The 23384-nt window shown below is 37.3% G+C and overlaps 1 protein-coding gene across 3 annotated transcripts; it reads right to left on the reverse strand.

Moving 5' to 3' along the window:
* Nucleotides 1-1771: 1771 nt before the first annotated feature.
* On the reverse strand, nucleotides 1772-22638 carry LOC111580809 (transmembrane protein 184B-like). 3 transcript variants are annotated; one of them, XM_023288708.3, is made up of 11 exons: nucleotides 22332-22638; nucleotides 22153-22229; nucleotides 18674-18907; nucleotides 14756-14921; nucleotides 10634-10724; nucleotides 10424-10499; nucleotides 9889-9980; nucleotides 8267-8436; nucleotides 7070-7264; nucleotides 6684-6710; nucleotides 1772-5106 (listed from the first exon to the last, which is right to left on the reverse strand). In XM_023288708.3, the coding sequence occupies exons 3-11, from the start codon at nucleotides 18905-18907 to the stop codon at nucleotides 4877-4879; spliced, it is 1281 nt and encodes a 426-aa protein (XP_023144476.2). In that variant the 5' UTR covers nucleotides 22153-22229; nucleotides 22332-22638; the 3' UTR covers nucleotides 1772-4876. The 3 variants fall into 3 exon arrangements, with proteins under 3 accessions (XP_023144476.2, XP_023144475.2, XP_023144478.2); XM_023288707.3 differs by having other exon boundaries at nucleotides 22153-22638; XM_023288710.3 differs by lacking the exon at nucleotides 6684-6710 and having other exon boundaries at nucleotides 22153-22637.
* Nucleotides 22639-23384: the final 746 nt, after the last annotated feature.

Raw genomic sequence — 23384 nt, forward strand, 5'->3', positions numbered from 1 at the left:
CAAATCTGTCCTCTGTGAAGGACCTTTGTAAACCTGAATATCTCCCACCCACTGCATACTACTGAATTATCTCCTTTTGCCATCTAAAGAGAACATTTAAGGCTTTTCAGTGATGCCAAGTGTGAAGGGTTGGGGCTCTGGTACCTTTCTCATTAAGGAAAATAGCTTCCATCAGTGCAAGTGCATTTTATGGGAAAAGGAAAAGTAAGTGCATAATACTTTTCATTGAGCAAATTTTGGCTTTCTGACATAGTGTGGTCCACAGTAAATATATTCCTGACAGCCACAACTGATAAGAATCGCAGGTTTCCATGAGATTCTGTAGGAAATGCGTGAGTCATTTTTGACTCACTTATGGAAGCTTGGGGTAGTAAAACAAATATTATAATTTCTTTAAAAGTATAAAAGGTAACTTAAAAATTTAACTGGAATGATATCAGAAAGATGTTTTTAAAGAAATACCTGGAATATGAAATGATAACGGGCAATATATAATTGAGGGACTTTTGAAGTCCATGGGATATATCTTGCATACATTTTTCTTAAAAATAAAAAAATAATGATTTTATGTTCATTATGATCATGTCTTTACAAATTCCATAATTATTTATAATGGAAACAATCACTTATTAATAAAAAATGACTGGATGTCACTAAAATGTCAACTAAATAACCATCCAAATTTAATTTAATAACAACCACCTTCTAATTAGCTAAACAATAATAAAATGAGCTTTTTCAAAAATTGTTTTGTGTTCTTTTTATTAAGTTGAGATAATCATGACAGATATTTCTTTTTTGGCAATATATCAAATTTTATATGGAAAATAACAAATTATATCTGTGTCCGAGAAATCACTTTCAACTAAGTTACTCATTACAAAAACACCTCTCCAGGGAGTGTGTTAATTCCAGATCACATGACCTGCTCCACATGATGTCATTTCCTCCTGAAGAAAAGACTGGCGAGACTCCAAGGCTTTCTGAGTTATTTAATATAAAGTAGTGTGTGAGTCAAGTGTGGATTTATGGCAAGTCAACAGGTTTACTGCAATATCTTTATTAATAACTTTAAATTTCAATTTTACTCAATTACAAATATTTAGAAGAATCTTTCCCTAAAAATGCCATGTGGTGTTTGGTTATAGGCGGCCATGTTGATTTTAGGCCTGAAAACAGCACAAATGCCAACTATGTTACAAAAAGTCCCGCAATTATATATTGACCCAAATGACTTTCATTATCAAGATTTTACAAGAATACTACCTGACCGGGTCATTTTTGATCCACTTATGCATATAAGGATTAAATATTCCGTCAATATCCGATGGACAGTAAGTATTTCTGCTCTAGTAGATGGCAGAACTGAGTAAAAGTGCTTTAACATCAATCAACTTTAATTTCTAACGACCATAACCTAAAATACAACCAGTAACTGTCAAATTGTTATTTAAATAATAGCACATCAGTATTAGCAGCAACATTTAAATACAATTTAAAAAGTACTAATGTCTCATTTCATACACTAAAATGTAGCATTTTGACAATCTAACTGGTAAAGTGGAGGAAATGATTAGTATTTTATATACAGTTGGCTAACTAAGTGACGAATAGCTAAACGTGTAAATAGCACATTACTGGTTCCAAGGTTTTCCATTTCGCTGATTGCTCCTAGCTATTTCTAAAAGTAAAATCTGTAAAATTAAAGTAGTAAAATTGCAAAATGTCCCGTTTGCTGTGATGACACCGACTGTGTCCATAAGCTGACGAATACTTTTCATTTGCATTTTATTTCTTTTGCAACACCAACAGAAACCAACATAGCATCAAAACATTTGGTAGTACCAATATACAAATTAAAAAGTATACAATGAAGAATAAAATAAGAGTATATACGAAATGAGATAATTAAAACACAAAAATATTCAAACAAAGCACTATACAAGTGATGCCATGACAGTCATCACCTTTAATGTTCTGCAGCGGTGCTTAGTTTGACTTATTTACAGCATTTTGTTTTTCCATTTCGGTATGTGTTGAGCTTTGTAAATAACATCCAGCTTTTAAACATCGTATCAAAACTATCATTTGATAGAATTTTGAATGAAGAGGACTGAAAATATAAGGCAGTGAATTTCAAATTTTCCATATCACAAACTTAATCAATAGAACAAATCTCAACTTTGACTGAAGGTCTGCAATGCGTTCGTTTTTCAGTTAAGGTGGCGGCTGAAGGGTTAACAACTGAACAAATACTTTCATTATTCTGCCAACTCAAAACTATTTTCTCATAAATTAAACTGATCTGAGGGCACAGATCAATTTGGCTGTTCATTTTTCTTTAAGACTACATTCATTCCTCACAAGGACTGTCAGTCTGTAGAATCTATCCGGATTGTGCAGTCAATACAGCAAACAGAAAACACACGTTCAGAGGCAGGATGTGACTTTTCCATTGAACAGGGGTGTCAAACATGCGGCCCGCGGGCCAAAACCGTCCCTCCAGAGGGTCCAATCCGCCCCTCAAAGTGTAAAAATTACAGAGAAGGCATTAACTGCAGATTGTAAATTTGTAAAACTGTAAATTTAAAATAATTTCTAGACCATGACAAGTTGTTTTCACCATAAAATATTAGATTGCTCATTGTTCTTTTACCATTTTGGATCTCAATTTTTGTAATATTTTGTCTTATTTTTTTTTGTCTGACTTTTGTCGTTTGTCTCGTGTTTCTGTCGTTTTCTCATTTTTGTCATTTTGTGTTTCCTTTTAATCTTTTGTTGTTTTTTGTCTTATTTTTGCCATTTTGTGTTTTGCTTTGTTCGATGTTTTGTATCATTTTGTGTGTTTTTTTGTCTCGTTTGTGTTGGTAGTCTACTTTTTTGTTGTTTTGTTTCTTGCTTTTGTCATTTTTGGTCTTGTTTGTGTCATTTGTGTAATTTTTTGTCTTGTTTTTGTCGCTTTGTAACTTCTTTGCTAATTTTTTGTCTCTTTTTTTGTTTTGTTTCATGTCGTTTGTTGTTTGGTGTCTCGTTTTTGTCATTTTGCATCTGATTTTTGTAATATTTTGTCTTTTTTTTTTGTCTGACTTTTGTCATTTTGATCATTAAATACGATGTTCAGTTCCAGGTGCCTGTGACTAAATGTTTTGCTCCTTTGTAGAAACACTGTGATCTATAAGTTGTAATGTGTAAATGATAAACTGAGGCATAATATTGCTGAAATTGAACTTATTTTTTCTTAAGAAATTTGAGCTTGTTCACGATGTTTTGTAAAAAGATAATTCCTTAAATGTGAATATTTTCAGAATGTACTTTTTTGCACTAAAACAAAGGGAAAATTTGGAGTTGTTATTTATAGGTTATTAGGCTGTGATTTTACTGGTCACTTGAGATCAAATTGGGCTTAATGTGGCCCCTGAACTAAAATGAGTTTGACACCTCTGCCATGGAAGCTTCTGTTTTTTTTTGTTTTTTTTTTTTTTTTTTTACTCCTGTCCTCTGCCATTAAACATTTAGGATCACAACCACAAGCAAGTTATACAGTATACTGGTCATGTGTTATAAACATCTGCTGCAAACATAAGAACAATTAACTCAAACGTAGATGCCATCACCTTTTGGAAAAACATCAGAAAAAAGAGAAGACATCTGGCCAGCTTTTCACTATTCTAGCACAAATCACTGCTTTTTGCAACCCTCCAAATATAGTGCATAAAAATTAAAAATGCCCCAAAAATCAAGTATATGTTCTTACTGTGAGTGTTAATATAATGTATACTCAGAGTCTGTCCATCAACACATCTTTGCATGACCTTCTTAGTCCTGCCTCACTCACTACTGTTGCCATTACAAATAGCACCAGCAGAGGCAGCCCTGATCTGTGCTGCACGTAACACCAATAATTATGAGATTACGTTCCACAGCGCATCACAGCTGGGCCGGCTCTGCGGGGAAAGTGTTGCTTCTTCAGTAATCTGTAATCTGTGTGGGCGTTGTCCTTCTGTCAGTCCCCTCGGCCCACTAGTAAATCTTTCCCACAGCTGTTCCCTCAGCGCTGCACAAACATCGCAGACCAACAGCTGGAGTTGCAACTATTACGCTTCAGTTTCACTCGTCCAAATCGACCCACAACAATAATGATAAATTACACAGTATATTTATAACAATATTCTATAAATGAGTTCTACCTGCAAGGCCGTACGACATTTAAATAAAATAGTTATTTGTGATCATATATTAAAATGAACTCAGCAGCTCAAAGGCTCCTTTACTTTGTTTGAATATAAATCAATCCTGAACTTTAAGACAATGTCTTGTCATTGGAGGACAGAGTACTGCTCCCCAAATTTGGCAAAGTTTCAGTTAGAGTTGGCAGAGGGGTGAAGAGGCGAATGGATTGAGAACTGATATAAAAACGAAGAATTAAAGAGGCCGTGTGTGTCAGATGAAGATGGCACTTATTTTCTCTAGCTTATATATAGTAATTTTTTTTGTCGTAGAGTCTAAGGTGCAGTATTAAGATGCTATATGCAGGCACGATTATTTGTACTGATCGATATTCCACAGATATTTCTATCAGAAATGGCCCAAAACCACAACTATGACATCAACACAAATAACAGCTCGGCCAGTGAATGAATCCAATGTTCCCAACCTCACTTCTCCCTCACTTCATTTCTAACATCTCCAATCTCATAAAGTACTCCCTCACACCTCCATTTAACTTACAGTGGATCTTTTGTTATCTAAATGTAAAAAAAAAAACGAAACTATCTGATCTTCTATGTTAAACTTGAAATGAAAGATCTGATTTGTCTGCTAAAAATTCAATGTGGTCTACAGGAGTGACGTGAACGTCTGAGTGTGTGTTTGACTCTCAGAACTCGTCGTCAGAGCTGAGCAGAAGGGTCTTTTCATTGTCCCCGCGGGTGCTGAGGTTGCTGTGGCTGCGGGACAGGGGCGGGCCCCCGCCTCGCTCCAGTGTGGACTGCTGGGTGTACTGCTGATAAGCCGGGGAGAAGTTATGGATGGCATCCTGGACCATGTCCCCTGGGTTCATGGTCTCCTTCAGGCTGCTGGAGATGCTCTTCATAGGGGCACAGCGACCTAGTGGTGCGATGGAAAGATTGGAATATTATTAAAAAAGAGGCTAAACAGAAAAGATAAGGCGGGAGGGATGAAAAACACACGTCAGGTGAGTTTTTCAAATAAATCTTTGTAATGTTGCAAGAAATATTATTTAGCAGAGTTTAATCAGCAGGATGGAAGAAAAATATGTTCCACAAATGAAGACATGCATCTTATATAAAAACAAGAAAAGCACTCAGCAAGTGTAGTACTCCGCCAAGGCTGCACAGTCGTTGTTTTAATTCTGACGACTGAAATCTTGGAAAAAATTGGTGGCAGAAATCACGGCACTATAGGATGTGGCCATTTAATGTACCCACAAACTAAATGACCTTGCGTTGAGCACAGGCGTGTGTTATGCATGTGTACATTATGTACGGATACCGAATCATGTGACCTAAAAATGTAGCGGGCGACGGGAATTGATGGGACTCAGAAACACCACCACAATTTAATCAACTGTTCCTTGTATGATTTCTGAAGGATAAATCCCGATAAGTCCGCAATGGTCGATTTGTAATAGAATCGCATTCATGTGATCGTCAGCAGGCAGCTTATGGAGCGTTCACTTGTTGTCATAGTTACAGTGACGCCGTGCCGTTATCTCGCCATGATACAGACATTTTTAACAAATCCATGGATCAAGACTATAAGCCGCATCACTGCAAAAATCTAATCACTTGGTTCTTGTGTCATTTCTGACCTTCTCTGAAAATTTCATCCAAATCTGTTTGTCCATTTTTGAGTAATGTTGCGCACAGACAGACAAACAGAAAGACAAATGTACGCCGATCGTCACATAACTCTACCGCGTTCCTTGGTGGAGTAATAACAATGGTTGTTGTTGGTGGTTCGTATTAGTCTAATGTATCAAAAGCTCTTGTTAGACAAAATAGCACCACTAAGCAGGTGAACACTTAACATCAGTTTCTTCTACTAAGTCATCATTCTTCAGATCTTAGTCTACATTTTTTCTCTTTGTGTGTTTAGCAGACAGGCATGTCCAAAGCCATTTGATTGAAAGCTCAGTCCATCAAGTAAAAGCAAAGGCAAAATGGAAAAACAAAAGGGAAAAACAAAGGGAAAAGGGAAAAGCAAAGACAAAATATACCTTTATATTACCATATTTTTAAATTAATAAATTTTTTATTCATTCCTCTTTATATTTACACATTTATTTCCTTATTTAACAGATTTATTGTGTATTATGGCATTCCTGTGATTTCATAGGTTGAGCTGGCAACCCATAAATAGAGGTTATAGTTCCCGATGCATTGGCAATGACCCACGGCCATTTGCTGCATGTCTTTGACTCTTCTCCCCACATTTCCTGTCTCTCTCTACACTGTCCTCCATAATAAAGGCTAAAATAGCCCAAAAAATAACTTAAAAGACACATTTTAAAGACATAAAGTGAATTCATGCTGAACTGAAAACCGCACGACCAAAGACGTAAAAGTAATGGACTTTTAACCACAAAACAACAGCTGACAAAAGTGTTTTAACATACAGAACTGTGGCAGAAACAGACAGAACACCGCTAAAGTCAGACCTACCGTACTGTCCATAGATAGGAAATGAGCCTTTGAGTGCAGTGAAGAGAGAAATATGAGACAAGGAAAGACAAGGGAGAGAAGAAAGTTCAGATAAAATGAAAGAATAGAAAAACAGAGCAGTAGAAAAGAGAACGATTTTAAATATTACTGTTAAAGATAGGAATCAGTGTCAAAAGGGAGATGCACAAAGAGTAAGATCAGTTCTGAATGACCTCAGACATCAGACTGTCATGTACCCTGAGTGAATCAGATGATTAAATTACAATGAAAACTGTAACATACAGACTCTTGTATTCATTATCTACACAATTTGCTTTACCTTTTCAGTCTTAAACCTTCAATTACACAAACCTCCACACATTCTCCCTCACACTCACACCACTTACCATACGAGTCCAGCCTTTTGTCCATGTAAACCTTGTAAGTAAAGGCATGGCGCAAAGCAATAGCAGCAAAGAACATCTCTATGCAGATGATGAAGTTTTGGTAGCCTGCAGCAACTGTTCCTTCGCCCACAGAGAAGTCAGCAGAACTGATCTGGGGAATGGCGCCACACTTCTCCAGGATGGCCAACAGCATCCCTGAGGCAAATAAAAATATAATAAAAATACAAAATCAGAAAACAGAAGACTTGCTAATGATGGACTTGGGACACAAAACATGTGGCTTTATTAGTGTGTTAAAGTGACGGCATTCTCCCACGAGAAGTGTAACTTGCTGTTAGATTCTGACTAATCCTGTCTCCATATCAAGGATAATTTATAATTATGGCTGATTAATAAAGTTACTGCTGTGTGTAATGTGTTTAAATGTGCACAATCACCTCTCTCTTTGGAGACACTGCTGCTGTCTCATCTCCAGGCATTTATTAAAGTCAATGGAAAGACACAAAAAATGCAATAAACTAAATCCAGCTCCTGTAATGTTTTGTCTAAACTTAGATTTATTGCTGGTGAGTTTCACCTGTGACAGTCTGTTTTTCTTGCAGTAAAGTTGTATCTTTATGAGCATTGAAGTTGTTAATAGATGTGAAATTGTCAAAAACTCAACAAGAGAGGTGTTTTATGATTTTGTGAAGCAAACTGTGTTGTTTTTTTCCTCTCTGTTATGTTTGTGGATCAGTTATGCAGTTGGATTTCAGCAAATTTCTTTACCCAACTCAAAGTATGCCACTTGTGTGTGCCTGTCTGTTGATGTGACTGCATGCAGACTGCCATCACGACTTTTACACATAAGTGAGCCGGGTGCTCATTCAGACATGAAGCTAACACACTGAGATGGCATCAGATTAGGACAATGGAAAGCAGTGCATGTCTAAAAGGGGCTTAAGTGATGCTTCAAAAGCTATTTTAAATCCATGCATTACCAGATACCCAGAACTAAAAGAAAGCACCTCTCACAAAAAGCAGAAACGTTGGCTTATCAGATAAAGTAGAAGTCTTTCTTGTGCCAACAAACATTGCTTGATCTCTGAGCTCGCTTCACTTGTCTTTGCCATTTTTGCAGTTGCTTTTAACTAACCAATTACCGAGCTAAAGTAACTTCGGTGGAAGTCATAAGTTATAAATATGTGGTGTTCTTACCCTGCCAGAAGGAGAGAAAGATGACCGACTTGACCATGAAGAACTTGAGCACGGGGTTGTAAGGGATGAGCAGCTCACGTGTGGCAAAGTAGAAGAGGAAGAGAGCGTAGAGCGACAGACTGACGGAGATGTTGTAGATAATGGTGACATACAGGTAACCGCTAGCCACGCTGGAGGAGAGGCAGAAAAAATATCACATAAACAGAGATGCTGTGAGCATATCATGGGTCACAAGATAGAGAACCTGCAAGCTTTTAAATTAAGCATCAAACCAGTAACACTGACTTTTAACTACTTTGAAGCTACACAATTGTGGAATCACAGGAGTGCCATAATAAAAGATAAATCTGTTGAAAAATAAGGAAATAAATGTGTAAATATAAAGAGGAAAAAAACTAAGAATCTGTTAAAAACTAAGGAAATAAATGTGTAAATATAAAGAGGAATAAATAAAAATAAATTTAAAAATAAATCTGTTAAAAAATAAGGAAATAAATGTGAAAATATAAAGAGGAATACATAAAAATGAATCAATAAAAAATAAGGGAATATAAAGGTAAATTTTGTCTTTGCTTTTCCTTTTTCCTTGGAAAAAGCAATGACAAAAGGAAAAAAAAGAAAAAACAAAGGGAAAAGCAAAGACAAAATTTACCTATATATTTCCATATTTTTTAATACATTTTTTATTTATTCTTCTTTATATTTACATTTATTTTTTTTTATTTTTTAACAAATTCATTTTTATTTATTCTTTTATTTATTCCTCTTTATATTTACACATTTATTTCCCTATTTTTTAACAGATTTATCTTTTAATATGGTACTCCTGTGATTCCATACACAACAGCAAGTCGATTCCCATTTTGCCAAAAACTGAAACCATCGAGAATTCCACATTTGGGGAGCTTCTTGTACTGCTTTGTGTAGGATGCTGTTAATTGTACAAGTCTTCCATTTGTTTCCAAAGATGGTGTTTTGAATTGCAGAACAGCAAAACATTATATACTTTTTGTACAGTGTAATGACCCAACAACTACATTATAATACTAGGGATGAACAATTAAGCAATTTCAAATCGTTTTTTTTTTTTTTTTTTTTTTTTTTTTTTCAAATCTTGCAAGTTTTAATCACAATTCAAACAATCCAGTTAGCAGGTTGCAAAGGCTGAACTTTAGGACATATGTTCTGCATCACGTCAAACCCAGCGCTGAAATTGTAATGCTAATGGTTTGACAAATTCATCTTCGTGTGTGATTTTTGATCACTTTTGATTGTGTCTCAGGTGGTAATGCTCCATCACATTGTAAATCTATTGCACAGTGAAAATTGGACTCAAGCAGGACTTAAAAATAATATATTATGAATCAAATCCTAATATGTCAGAAAAATCAAAATCTTTCTGCCTAAAGTAGTCCAAACAAGAGACTTTAATTTATTCTAATTTATTTTGAAAAAACTCATCCAAAGCTACTCAGCTATTATTGTCCAAAAAGACTTTTGGTTGAACCTGGTCACTGTCTACAGTTTAGTGACACAACACAGTGAGTCAGCACACATGAAACGCTGCTCAGGGAGATGTTTCTGCTGTGAATGACAGCAGAGAGGCTGCTGTGGAAACGTACTTGAAGTCTCCATCTCTGTATTTCCCAAAGGCCTGAAGAATGACAGTGATCACTGCCATCAGGGGTTTCACCACACAGAACTGGAGAGTCGCCTGAGAAAGCAAGAGTGAAAGACGTGACAGTCAGTGTGGTGGAACACATGCAGTGATTGAAATTTTACAGTAGATTCTCATATCATATGGAAATTAACATGAACAAGATCATCATATTGATGCCGTAAAAGATGCATTAACACTAACATGACTGTCGCAGGCTATGAAGCACAACACTAAAACATAGTTATTACACCATTTAAGCCATACTGACCTGATGGACTTCAGGCTATTTTCAGAGAAATCTTGGGCATTAAAACAGCCAGTGTTCAGACTGTATCTTGTGTTTTTCAGTGTTTTCTAGATCTTCCAAAATTTGATATGATAATGCTTGTAGATCTGTTTATATTTGCCCTTACATCCTCCTGAGAACACCAGTCACCAATCAGGCTCTAATGGTTAAACACTGTAAAATGCAGTGGACCCAAGGAAGGGATCGGTACCTGTTTGCAAAACCGGAGGAAACCAATTGAGTAGGTCTTGCCCCACAGACAACAGGTCCCATACATACAGCTCGACCTAAAGTGGAATGAAAGTTAGAACAGGTCAAAATAACCGGCAATGTATAGAGATGGTCTAAACATAACATTATTTAAGTAAATTATTATATCAGAGAGGAATAGACTGGGAAGATGACAGCAAAAAAGACTTACTCGATAGGTTTCCCTCTGATTTCAGCCATGATGGCACTCTCTCCTCCCAGATACTCGTAGCACAGACTCAGGAAGTTGTAGATGACGAAGGCTAAAAAGACCACAGAGAAAACAACCGGGGTCAGTAAAATAAGTTCCTATCAAGCAGCCAATACACGATTTATGCTCATTTGTAAGTGCTGATAAGATCCGTCATTAGAAAGACACGGTAATTTTAAGTAAAATAGTAAACTGCTCCATCCTGCCAGGAATTACATATTAAGCATGAACCTTAGAGCAAACTGCCTGCATTTATACATCCAAAGGAGGTGGAAACAACATCCAAACACATATAACGGATGTAGCAGTGGCAACTGTTTCTAGAGTGTTTTAACTTCTGAGCTTGTGATTCTGAGACGAGTTAAGCCATGGAGATCAGCACACTTAGAAAACGACTGGATGATGCTGTGAGTGAGGTGTAGGGATCTCTAGTGAAGAGAGATAAACATCATTAAGGAAAGCAAACTCTAGAGAAAGTATCATGGCAATCTCCTACATGAGATCACAAAATAGAAATGGTTCAGAGAGCAATATTTACTACCAGTAGTAATCTTGAATAAGGCTGCAGAATGTTGAGAAAAACTGATATAGTGTTTTTCTGTGCCAGGAAAAAAATACAGAATTTTCACTGGAACAGTGCACTAAGATAGAGTCTTAATGCAATGTTTCAAAAATGCATGAGGTCTCCAAAAACTTTTTTCCCACCACTGCATATATATATTTTTTTTATTATTGGTGTTATTATTATTTTTTAAAGAAGAAGAGATTGCTAGTAAAATAAATACATCTAAAAATGGCTATAATGCCACTTTCTGTATGTAGTCACTCTGTGGTAACGTCCCACCAACACTTAATCATCACTGAAGGATAAATGTTTCAAAGTTCTCTTTTAATTAAACAGGTGAAACGTATATAAACAAAGACATTTCAGTGAAATTCTGTGTCAGAGTCAATTGTGTTATTAGATCTAAGTATTGGTAATAAGGTTACCAATAACTGGTATTGATATCAGCCATGGAAAACCAAACAACAAAATAAAACAACCTATCAGTCGAGCCCTAATACATGGTGCTGACTTAAGCCATCAGACAAATTAGTTGTACAATCTGTAGCTGTTCTTAGAGCTGAAATATTTGTACACTACTGATGTTTCTTTTTGCAACCAGATCTTGCTTTATGACATTTCAGTCATTTTTCTCGCCTATTTTGCTCAACACATGTGGAGCCTGCATGTCTAGAAACTCTGCATCTCGTAATTAAAGTAAATTTAAATCAGAGTGAGTCAAGTTAAATCAGACGTCTCTAGTAGATTAGTCATGAAAAATGAAAATGCAAATTTTCTTTTTGACTCAAGCAGTAAATAAGTTGCAGTATGTGTTTAAATTAATTTACCTTACTTAATCATTGCACTTCTTGCAATGTGACTGATGCAGGTGTGCATAGTGCAGCGTCAATGCTGTAATGTTACTCTGTGCAGCCCTATCATATGTATTCAACCTGATCAATGGAGCCAGTTACACCGTTTGCTTCTGCAGTAACATGACAGCTTTCAGGGACAGTCTGAACAAATATCATCACTTTATTTATGCATGGTTTCAGAATGATGACCCTTCTCAAGCTCTGCATTGTAAACCTGCTTAAAATTAGAAAACTATAATCATCATCACAGTCTCGGTTTGATTCGTCATTATCGGTTATCGACAGAAAATACAACTAGAAACTATTTTGATAATCTACTGAGAAAATGTATCTGCTCTCTTTTGACTTTTTTTTAGTACTCTCAAAAAAGCATGCAGGACTGTTCCATCATATCCTCTCTACAGGCCAATCTTTTATTGACTGTTTTGATAAGACGTAACATGCAATTTAAATAAACCTGACAGGACTGCATCTGATCGCAGTAATTGATGTCCCTGAGTGAGCAGAATGTTTTTCGTCTGCTGCCTCAGGTGTTAGCAGGGTAAAATAAAGGTAACCCACAGATACTAGCTCCCCTCTGAGGCCGTATTTTATCCTCTACATGTGCAATATCCTCTATTTTATTCTTTCTATTTCATTACTCTTGTAAAGTGTTTTGAAAATGTGTTTTTCCTCGACTCCAAGAGAGACTTCCAGTGTGCCTAGACTGTCTGTTTGCGCACAAACGGCAAATAAAAATCTTGAATCTTGCTGTTCAAAGTGGCTCAGCTTAAAAGTAAGCCTGTGATTACAGCACACTGACAACACTCTCCAGAACAATATGCACAGTGTTGGCTTTGTCTGTGTCGCATACTTGAAGTAGTCTTTCACTCTAAAATGTACAGACACTGGCTTGAAATGGATGGACAAATTGTTTGAAAGGTTAATGTGCAATTTTAAAGAAAAATACAACACCAGCAAAGTAAAAAAACAACACATAAATGTTGAAGTCATTAATGTAAATCCTTGACTGAAGGCCTTTCACATCAATACTGTGCACTAACTAAACTAGTTGTCTGGTTCTACTATCATAAACAGGAAGTTGTATTTTCATATTCTTTATATAATATGAACTAAACTGAGTGGGTAAACAAAAGCAAGGGGAGTTTGTTTCCTTTTTTACATGTACCTTAACCCTCATGTCGTCCTGCGGGTCAAAATTGACCCATTTTGAAGTTTGAAAAAAAATATATTTTCACAGTGAAACTTCTAATGTCCACATTTTCAACATTTTTGTGAAAGCTTTGAAAAAAGAAATGTTAAAAATGTTTCTTAAGAACAATCAAAAAATTCAACCAAAATCCAGTGAAATTCACTGGATTATGGTTGATGATTTTTATGTGAATGTTCTTCAAGAAAATATTAGATGTTTTGCTGATATATATGTAATCACTTTAGATATTTTTAGGATTTTTTGGAAGATTTTTACTCATTTTTTAAAATTTTTACAAGAATTTTCTTGCCAAACTTCGGGGATTTTTTTTTTTTTTTTTTTAAAAATAAAACTTTTACGGGAAACTTTTAAGGAATTATTGGACTTTTCTTCCTGAAAGTTTTGAAAATTTCCAGAAATTTGGGGAATGTTTTTTGCTGAATTTTTGTATTTTTTTCAGACAAGGAAACAATATTTTTCGGTGCCCGTAAATGAGGACAACAGGAGGGTTAAAGGGCAGATTCTATACTAGAACAGCAGCAGTAATAAACAGTACAGATGTATTTCAGAATTGGGCCACCTACAGGTAAATTGCATATTTTGCTAATTTCTTTAAAGTGAAAAAAAGTAAATACAACCCTTGCAGCCTTTCATTATGGTACGAACTGTAACTGAAATCAGCACTTTCCACTTAGATATCAGAGATGGCAAACCCGATTTACAAACAGTCTTTCTGTTCTTGAGTTAGGAATTTTCTGCCACTCATCCTTGCAGATCACTTCAAGTTCTCAAACATTTTTAGACTGTCTTACATGCACAGCATATTTTAAGAATTAAAGATTAACTATATCTACAGCTTTTCCGAAGGCAGCCGCCTTTTTTGGAAAACCATGACAAATGCCCATCACGAGCAGTAGTCCTAATAAAATACATGTGATGATGATGGAATATCAAAGTAAATCTCCATTAATATAACCACACCATGTTATGTAACTGTTTGCTAAAATTGGTAGAATTTTCCTCAGAATTAATAAAGATTTGTCTCATCTTATCTGATCTTTTTTTCCCTCTAATTCTACATAAATACTCCGGGACATTCCAGTGACATTACATACATTATAGGCTGTTAGCGTGGTTAGGTTTTAACTGCTTACATGTGAAATGCTTTCTCAAGGATTTGCTTGCTTTCACACAGTTGCTAGGAAACAGGTCTCCCCTCCCCTGCAATCCCAACAGGCCACGGAGACGTGAGAACAAAGATGGGAACCTTTGTAAGTGAAGACACTGCCGAGGCCATCTGCCGCTGGAGTATCACAACACATAAATTCTCACACCCTTTTTTCTACTGGGAGTCAAAACACACAGGGAAAAGGAAAACTTTCTCTCGTCTCTGTGGTGAACGGCGACCTGTTGTGTGCTTGATAGATAAGTCAGCAGCCACTTCATTGTAGCGAGGTCCTTTGTCCACTCACCTTCGTAGCAATCTCGGACTGTGTCGAAGTACACGTAATACTCCTCGTTGGTGAAGAAAAGAAGGCTGAGCCAGGAGTCGAAGGCGTAGATGGGGACTATGAAGAGGATCCTAACTATGTGCCTCTGCTCATTTGGAGAGCTGTAGTAACGCAGGTGCATGTAGATCTAAAACGAAGAAAGCAAAAAGGGGAGAAAAAAGTGAGACCATACCTTGCACAATGCACAATTATCTAACAGGGACAGGCAGTAAGTGAACAACGTGAGTAGAGATCACACCATAATATCATAATATATGTCCATATCTATGGATGATTCTTGAACAGTAACGACATATTCTTTAACCCTCGTGTCGTCCTGCGGGTCAAAATTGACCCGTTTTAAAGTTTGAAAATGTGGGAAAAAAATACTTTCATAGTGAAATATCTGATGTCCACATTTTCAACATTTTTGGGAATCTTTGAACATTTTTTGGTGGAAAAAAGAAATGTTAAAAATGTTTCTTTAAGAACATTCACAAAAAAAAATCAACCAAAATCCAGCAAAATTCGCTGGATTTTGGTTGATTTTTATGTGAATGTTCTTAAAGAAAATATTAGAAGTTTTACTGATATACATGTAATCACTTTAGATATTTTTAGGATTTTTTGGAAGATTTTTACTAATTTTTTGAAAATATTTACAAGAATTTTCTTGCAATTTTTAAAAAATTTTTTTTTTTTTTTTAAATAAAACTTTTAAGGGAAGCTTTTAAGGAATTATTGGAATTTTCTTCCTGAAGGTTTTGGAAATGTTCAGAAATTTTGGGAATTTTTTTGCTGAATTTTTGGATTTTTTTCAGACAAGGAAACAAAATTTTTTGGTGCCTGTAAATGAGGACAACAGGAAGGTTAATTATCTCAACAACTGTGTGTAATTTTACCCCTTCATAAGCTGCTATGGGAGCAGCCATTCACATTTTGTCTTCAAATATTATATTGAGTCATTTGGGCTCCGGCTTGACAATAGAGGTACTGCTTCTACATAATCAAACAAGACAATTATATAACAAAAAGGAGAGAGAGAAAACACTAGACAAAGGTGCATATGCACATGTGCAGGAGAGCATCTAAAGACACACAACAACCTGTTTGACAGCAGTGTAAACCCAGCTCAGGTTCCCTACTAGTGTGTGAACAATCCAACGCTTGGTGAATTCTGCTTCACAGTGAAAACAGGAGCCGACATTCAAGGAACAAAAAGTGACGAAACCTTGGCAGTCAAAAAGCCAGTTATCGCCATGGTAACATATCTGACACTACTGCTTAAAACCCAAAAAGGCAGAGAGATGGTGAAGCTCCACTTTCACAGTCTGAATTTATACTAACAACCAAGATCAAGCCAGCTTTTGCCCTTCTGCTCCATGTACAGTTTCTAAAAAGTGCATGGATTACACAAGAAGGAAACCGCTTTATGAAGTTTCTATCGCCTGCCATTTTGTCACAGACGACCAACTGTGATGCAGCATCTTAGGATGTTTTGTTAAAAGATACTTGCGAGTGAAATCTGAAGTGGCACTGAGCATACGAACTTCTTTAGCACCCGCGATATTGACTTTATGAGTCCGTGTGTGTGGAAATTTAGTTCCAGACACACCCACTGTAGCAGAAACTACCACAAAAGCCGTTTGGAGCACTTTGACAACTGTTCACATATCTGTCTTTCTGTCAACACAAGATGCAATCACTAAATGACGTAAATGTGTAGTTGAGATCAAAATTGAGGCTGAGTTGAAGGATGGTGTTGTCCTACTCATAAGTGTTAAAACTGTAGTAATGTTACTCATGCATACTCAAGATTCAAGACCTTTATTTATCACAAACACAATTATATATAGAATAATGCGCAGTGAAATGTACTGTGTACCTGTTCCAGACCGAAACAATAAGAATACTAAGAATAAAGAATAAAAGCACACAACAAATATATATACATATGAATATATACATATATATAGATAGAAATAAGCAAAATAAATATAAACGAAAGTGTCAAATAGTGCAAAATAACATAAGTATACAAGGCAAAGTGTAAACAGTATAGTGGATAGGATTTGCAGGTTGATTGTCTATTGAGTCTACTACTCCTGGGTTGTTGGAACGTGTTAACAGGAAGTGTGACAGGGGTGATCCCATTGTAAGATCGTCTTAAATTTTTGCAATCAAGATGCGTATCACATTAAAACAATGAGAAAAGAACACACGCATCCTCATGGAGAAACCACAGTTCAGAATGTGCTAGATCAACAAGTCGGCTGAAACTAATTGCTTCTCCATGAAACCTATATGCGTGCAGCCAGCTCAAGTCAGATGCTGGGTGTGTGTTGGGAGCGTGCACTAACACGTGGGGCGGTTTCAGGTAACTGACACTGGGCTTTTATCACTCCTATTCAGGGCAGCAGACGGCAGGAAGTAAACGAAGCACAGGGTGAACCTTTGTCACCGGCACCTCTGTCTGCTCCATCCGACTCTTTTCCACTTACACAATGTCCCCACCTATCACCTTTCCTGGCCTGTAAACAGACACACCTTTTGTAAAATTGCAAACAGCGGGTGACAGCGCAACAAATGAGACTGTGCACTGACAGGCTTTGTTGCTAGGTGACCCTCCTTGCACGCACATACACACACATACACACACACACACGTCCTGCTCTTTGATGATGTCGAGCCGGGAGCACCTGTTGCTAAAGTGACAGAAAGCTATTCTTTAAGCCTGAACATAAAGAGCATCAGCAAACACTGGAAGACAAACCCCCCATCTATGCCTCTAAGTAGAATAAAGCTGCGTGACATGAAAAAAGGCACACTTACTAAACTTCAGTGTAACATGAGAGCTGATAAACAAAAAAACAAACAAGGGAAACAGCACTTGTGCAGTGTATTCACTGCACCACTAACACTGAGCAACATTCATTCTTGACAGACTTTGAAGACCGCTGTTAATGTCACAACAGAAACTAAAACATAAAACAGATAAGCAGCAGTTAAAGCTGGGCTCACTGAAGTCTTTCCCAACATCCACAGTAAATGGTCACATTCTGGGTGAGGTTTCAGAGCTCCTAATCAAACTCAGTCAGACTGAGCATGCCTTGGGGTTTTCATGAATCCCCAGTTCACATCCTGTCAGGAACATTTTTGTTGTCGTTCCTCAATTCTGTCTCCTTATACTTCCTGTTAGCTCTCTGCTGTCAGTTATCAAATAAACTCACAAAATACCCAAATATAAAACGGAGGCTGTAGGTATGCATCTGAGAGGTAGTATTTATATGAAATGTTTCTAATGTGGGATAACCTGAGTAGATCTTAAATGAGAGTTCCTTCTTACTCTGGGGTAAATCGCCCTAAAACTCTTAGTCCCTGTCAGACGGGCGCTCCTTTCTGTTAATCTGATAGCCTTTGAACGTGTCAGTTTCATGTTTGAGGTCACAACAGCACGCTTACTAGGTTGGCTCTAGTAACATTTCTGAAACATAACTGCATGCAGATACATGAACGCAGAGGCACGCACAAGTGACAGCACTGGGAGTTGTGTGAATTGATTTGGAAAAGAGGTTTTTTGCATTTCAGAATGAGAATCAGCTTTAACAGTCAAGTACATACACAACATACAAGGAATATGGTTTCAGCTGTTGTCACCCTAGGAATAAGGAAAGAGAACAATAATAATATATACAAAAGACTATAGAAAGAAGAAGAGGCAAATACAGATATTTACAAAGCTAGAGAGGAAAATATAAACACAGCAAACACAATATTGGACCAATGCTAATAGTGCAGTTTCGCCTTTTCATTAACCTGAACGTGAAATCTTGGAGTTTTGAGTTAAGCTGGAACCTACTGACCTCTAAAACATCTTCAAACTCCAAATGCTCTCCTTACCTGGTGACATGTGATCAGAAGAGCTGTCCAAACAAAAAATCCTGATATCGTCTGGGCGGTGGAGGTCATGAGGAAAATGGGCTCCTGTAGTGTGACCACCGGGGCTTCGGACACCCAAGAGGAGTTGGATCCCTGTGGGGCCACAGTGGCTGGAGACCCCGGGGGGAGGCCATTAGGAGAGTCATTCCCCAAGCTCTCCGACAGGCGCTTGGCTCGCCACCAAAGCTGACTCATCTGTATGAAAAAAAAAGTGATGTAGAGGAGATTTTATTATTTAACCTACATGTTTTATATATTTGGTAGCCTACAACAATCAACATACACCTGCAGAAGCTCATGGTCCATGTTATAAAGCCTGAATAAAACATTACAATGTGTAGATGCACGTCAGCAGGGCTGCACAGTCTCAGACCTAAATCTCAAATCCGGCATCCGCTGATGTCGGTAAGAGAAAACAGAAAAAGATACAGAGCAGAACAAAGCAGGACAGTGCACACATCAGAAGCGCAAAAGAGATTGTGTGGATAGACAGATGAGGCGAGATCAAAACAGGGAGTGAAAGAGAAGGCTGGTAAAGAGGGTAAAAACCACACACTTCAAGATGTGGGGTGGAGGTGGGGCTGAAAATCCCTAAAAGACAGTGTGTGACAGCAATGAGCTGAGATCTGCTGACCCAGTTTCTCCTCATTTTTTCTGTCTGCTCTGCTCAGGGCATTATGCATGTGTGTGTGTAGCGCAACCAGAAATGATGCTACACACAAACATGTCTCTTTAGAATAGTGAAATATTTTTCCACAAATCAGCATGGAGGTGCAGGCTGAACACAACTAGGCCTGTGCCCTCAGACAGCTGCTGTACTAAGGCAGATTCCTGACAATAAACGAAATGTAACCGTAGACAATTGCACACTAGGTTTGAATCATTTGGGGAAAATATGTAATTGCGAATATTCTGGCTGCAATTATGATTGCCGTTTCAAGACACATTACTACACGTCATGTGACTGTCACACACACAGGAAGGCATGAATTTGCAAAAACATTTAAACCCTCTTTAAGGCAAGGCTGCAATTTAGGATATATGATATGCAGCTTGTCTAACCTCAGGTTTAAGTTACAATTTAAACCCTGTAAAACCCCGTTTTTTTAATAGTATTTTCTAGTGTGTGTATATATATATATATATATATATATATATATATATATATATATATATATATATATATATATATATAAATAAAAATAAAAATAATGTTTTTGCTAATTTTCTTCTACATTTGGGTTTATATATTATTGTCATTTTTATTTATATTTTTTGTTTTATTTAATTTTTTGTTCATTTTATATACATATGTATATATGTATATATATATGTATATATATATGTGTGTGTGTATATATATATATATATATATATATATATATATATATATATATATATATATATATATATATATATATATATATATAAAAAAATTGTCTATATTTGGGTCTTACAGGGTTAAATCTTTTAATTGTTCAGTTCCAATGCACACAAAATTGACAAAGGTGTTTTTTGAGTTTCTGTTTTGCTCCCTAAATCTTATGGTAAAAATCACCACACTTTGAAATTTGAACAATGATTCATTGAAATTAAAACAAAAGGTCTCGTAATTACACAGCACTGATTTGGAAAACTAAAACGTGGCAGACCAAACCGGAGATAACAGCATCACGAGACAGATTCTCCATCATCATCAAATCACATCCCTCCACATTGTCATCTCTCTAATTACGTCAGGGTCTCGGTGTGGATTCCAGGAAGGGACTAATCTAATCGTTCATCGTGAAAACTAATTTCACAATGACTGTCAAACCCCTCCGTGCACCGGCTAAATATAGGTTAGTGCACAATGTTGTCATAGATGACTCATGCCACTTGCCAAAGACTCTATCAGCTTGTGGCGATGCATTAACTGGAATCATGTCAGCGTGTCACGTACACATGAGCGGTATGCTTTACTAAGTAGGCAAAAAACTGATGATTTCAACCAGTGGCGGACAATTAATTTAATGAATTTAAAAAAAAGCTAATCAATTAACAGTTGCAGCTCCAGTAAGGTAGTGTTTTGTGTATTGATTTTGTGGGAAGGACTTAAAATTTATCACAGAATAGAAAGCCTTTATTGTCACTACACAGTTGTACAACTAACTTTAGTTCAAGTTTGGTACTTTTGTGAAGAAGCTGGAGTTTTTTTTTTTCTTAAAATAACTTATTAAACCACAATAAAAAAAAAAAAACAAGAAAAGCACTCAAAGAGCGCAGTACTCCGCCAAGGCTGTTCATTCCCCCATATGGCATTGTCAGAAAAGCAGCATTTTTTTTGTAGAAATGCAGCATTTTTTTTTGTTATTTATTGATGATCACAAATCAACATAGAATGTAGCAATTTAATATAGATGTACCCGCACGGGCGTGTGTTATGCATGTGTACGTTATGTACTGATATCAAATCTTGTGACCTAAATATGCACGGTGGTGGGAACTGATGGGACTCAAACACCCCCAAAATTTAATCAACTGTTCATTATTTCCAACAGATAAATTCCAATAGGGCCACAGCAGTGGATTTGTAGTAGGATCGCAATCACGTGATTGTCAGCAGGCAGCTGACATAGCGTTCATTTGTTGTCATAGTTACAGTGACGCTGTGACGCTATCTGGCAATGATACGGAAATCCTTAACAAATCCGTGAATCCAGACTATAAGCCGCATCACTACCAAAATCCAATCATTTGGTCCTTGTGATATTTCTGACCTTCCCTGAAAATTTCATCCAAATCCATTCATCTGTTTTTGAGTAATGTTGGTAACAGACAGACATACACAGATCGTCACATAACTCCGCCACGTTCCTTAACTAATCAATTAATTGCTGCAGCTCTAGTAAGGTAGAGTTTTGTGCATTGATGTTGAGGGAAAGACTTAAAATTCATCCCATAATAGAAAGCTTTTATTGTCACTGCACAGCTGTACAACAAATTTTAGCACAAGTTTGGTACTTTTGATTATAACTCGCCTACTGCTGAGTCTACAAGTCCTAAAATATGTAATTTATTCACAATGCTGACTATATAGCAGTGTGAACCTGGTGTATACTTAAAAATAAGTAAACACAGCATCTCGTGTGAGGTACAGTAGACACAATCACCTACAATATCAGCTCAGTCGCTCCCAGTGGGTCACAGAACAAAATGAATCCTGCTGACTGCACCAGTAGGCTCGTTTCAAAACATGTATTGTACTTCGACCTTAATTGAATCAGAGGTCTTTGTGACAGCCGTAAGTCTTCAGGCTCATCAGACCACTCATGCTGTGTTCAGTAAGTGGCAGGGAAGACAACAGAGCTACTTAGCTGCTACCCCCAATGCTGCTGATTTTGACAGAGCAAAACAGAGCAAAGTGTAAAATGGTCTCCATTGACTCCATCCTTGCTTACCTCCTCTGCAGTTGTTTGATTTGCGCTTGGCTCAATCTGGGCATCAGTTTAGCTCATCATCTCCGGTGTTCGCGATCCTTTTGGTGTAAAGAAAGTTATCTGGCCAAGCGTATAACATCCAGACGACAGCCAGCCACGTATATAATCACTGCATCGTTGTCTGGAGCCCGGAAACTCACCTCTCCTCTCGGCATAAAGCTGCTAAGTGTCGGCAGCTGAGCTTCAACTACGCCGAGCGCTGCTGCTGCTGCTGCTAGCCAGGGTTAGCTGGGCTACCTAGCCAAACGCTAACTTTCGGTCTTCCCGTAAAGTCAGAACTAAGAAATACAGGAGACAAGAGGCAATGCGCTTAGTAACAACGTCAAATGTCTGTGAAATTAATAACTGGTGCTATCGTTCATTTTTTTTTCCATCCGACGCTGATGGACCGCACACCGTTATATCACCAACATCAACATCAGCACTTCATGGTATCAACAGTAGCAACTCTGGGCATGCGCAGTCACGCCTTTGTCATGCTCCAGGTCTTGGCCGTTAAACATGATGTCACTTCAGACAGCTGGGTCATTATGTTGATACACTACATTGCCAAAAGTATTCGCTCACCTGCCTTGACTCGCATATGAACGTAAGTGACATCCCATTCCTAATCCATAGGGTTCAATATGACGTCAGTCCACCCTTTGCAGCTATAACAGCTTCAACTCTTCTAGGAAGGCTGTCCACAAGGTTTAGGAGTGTGTTTATGGGAATTTTTGACCATTCTTCTAGATGTCACACACTGATGTTGGACGAGAAGGCCTGGCTCTCATTCTCCACTCTAATTCATCCCAAAGGTGTTCTATCGGGTTGAGGTCAGGACTCTGTGCAGGCCAGTCAAGTTCATCCACACCAGACTCTGTCATCCATGTCTTTATGGACCTTGCTTTGTGCACTGGTGCACAGTCATGTTGGAAGAGGAAGGACCAGCTCCAAACTGTTCCCACAAAGTTGGGAGCATGGAATTGTCCAAAATGTCTTGGTATGCTGAAGCATTTAGAGCTCCTTTCACTGGAACTAAGGGGCCAAGGCCAGCTCCTGAAAAACAACCCCACACCATAATCCCTCATGGCTGAGTTGCTGTCATTCCCACACACTTCCACTTTCTTATAATACAGCTGACAGTTGACTGTGGAATATTCAGGAGTGAGGAAATGTCACGACTGGATTTGTTGCACAGGTGGCATCCTATC

The sequence above is a fragment of the Amphiprion ocellaris genome, chromosome 19, assembly GCF_022539595.1.
Source record: "Amphiprion ocellaris isolate individual 3 ecotype Okinawa chromosome 19, ASM2253959v1, whole genome shotgun sequence".
Lineage (NCBI taxonomy): Eukaryota > Metazoa > Chordata > Actinopteri > Pomacentridae > Amphiprion > Amphiprion ocellaris.

Coding starts and splice junctions, on each gene's coding strand:
- LOC111580809 (XM_023288708.3), bottom strand. CDS start 18,907: ATGAGTCAGCTTTGGTGGCGAGCCAAGCGCCTGTCGGAGAGCTTGGGG. Junction 14,922..18,673: donor TTCTGATCACATGTCACCAG/GTAAGGAGAGCA, acceptor TCTTCGTTTTAG/ATCTACATGCACCTGCGTTA. Junction 5,107..6,683: donor TCCTATCTATGGACAGTACG/GTAGGTCTGACT, acceptor TCGCACCACTAG/GTCGCTGTGCCCCTATGAAG.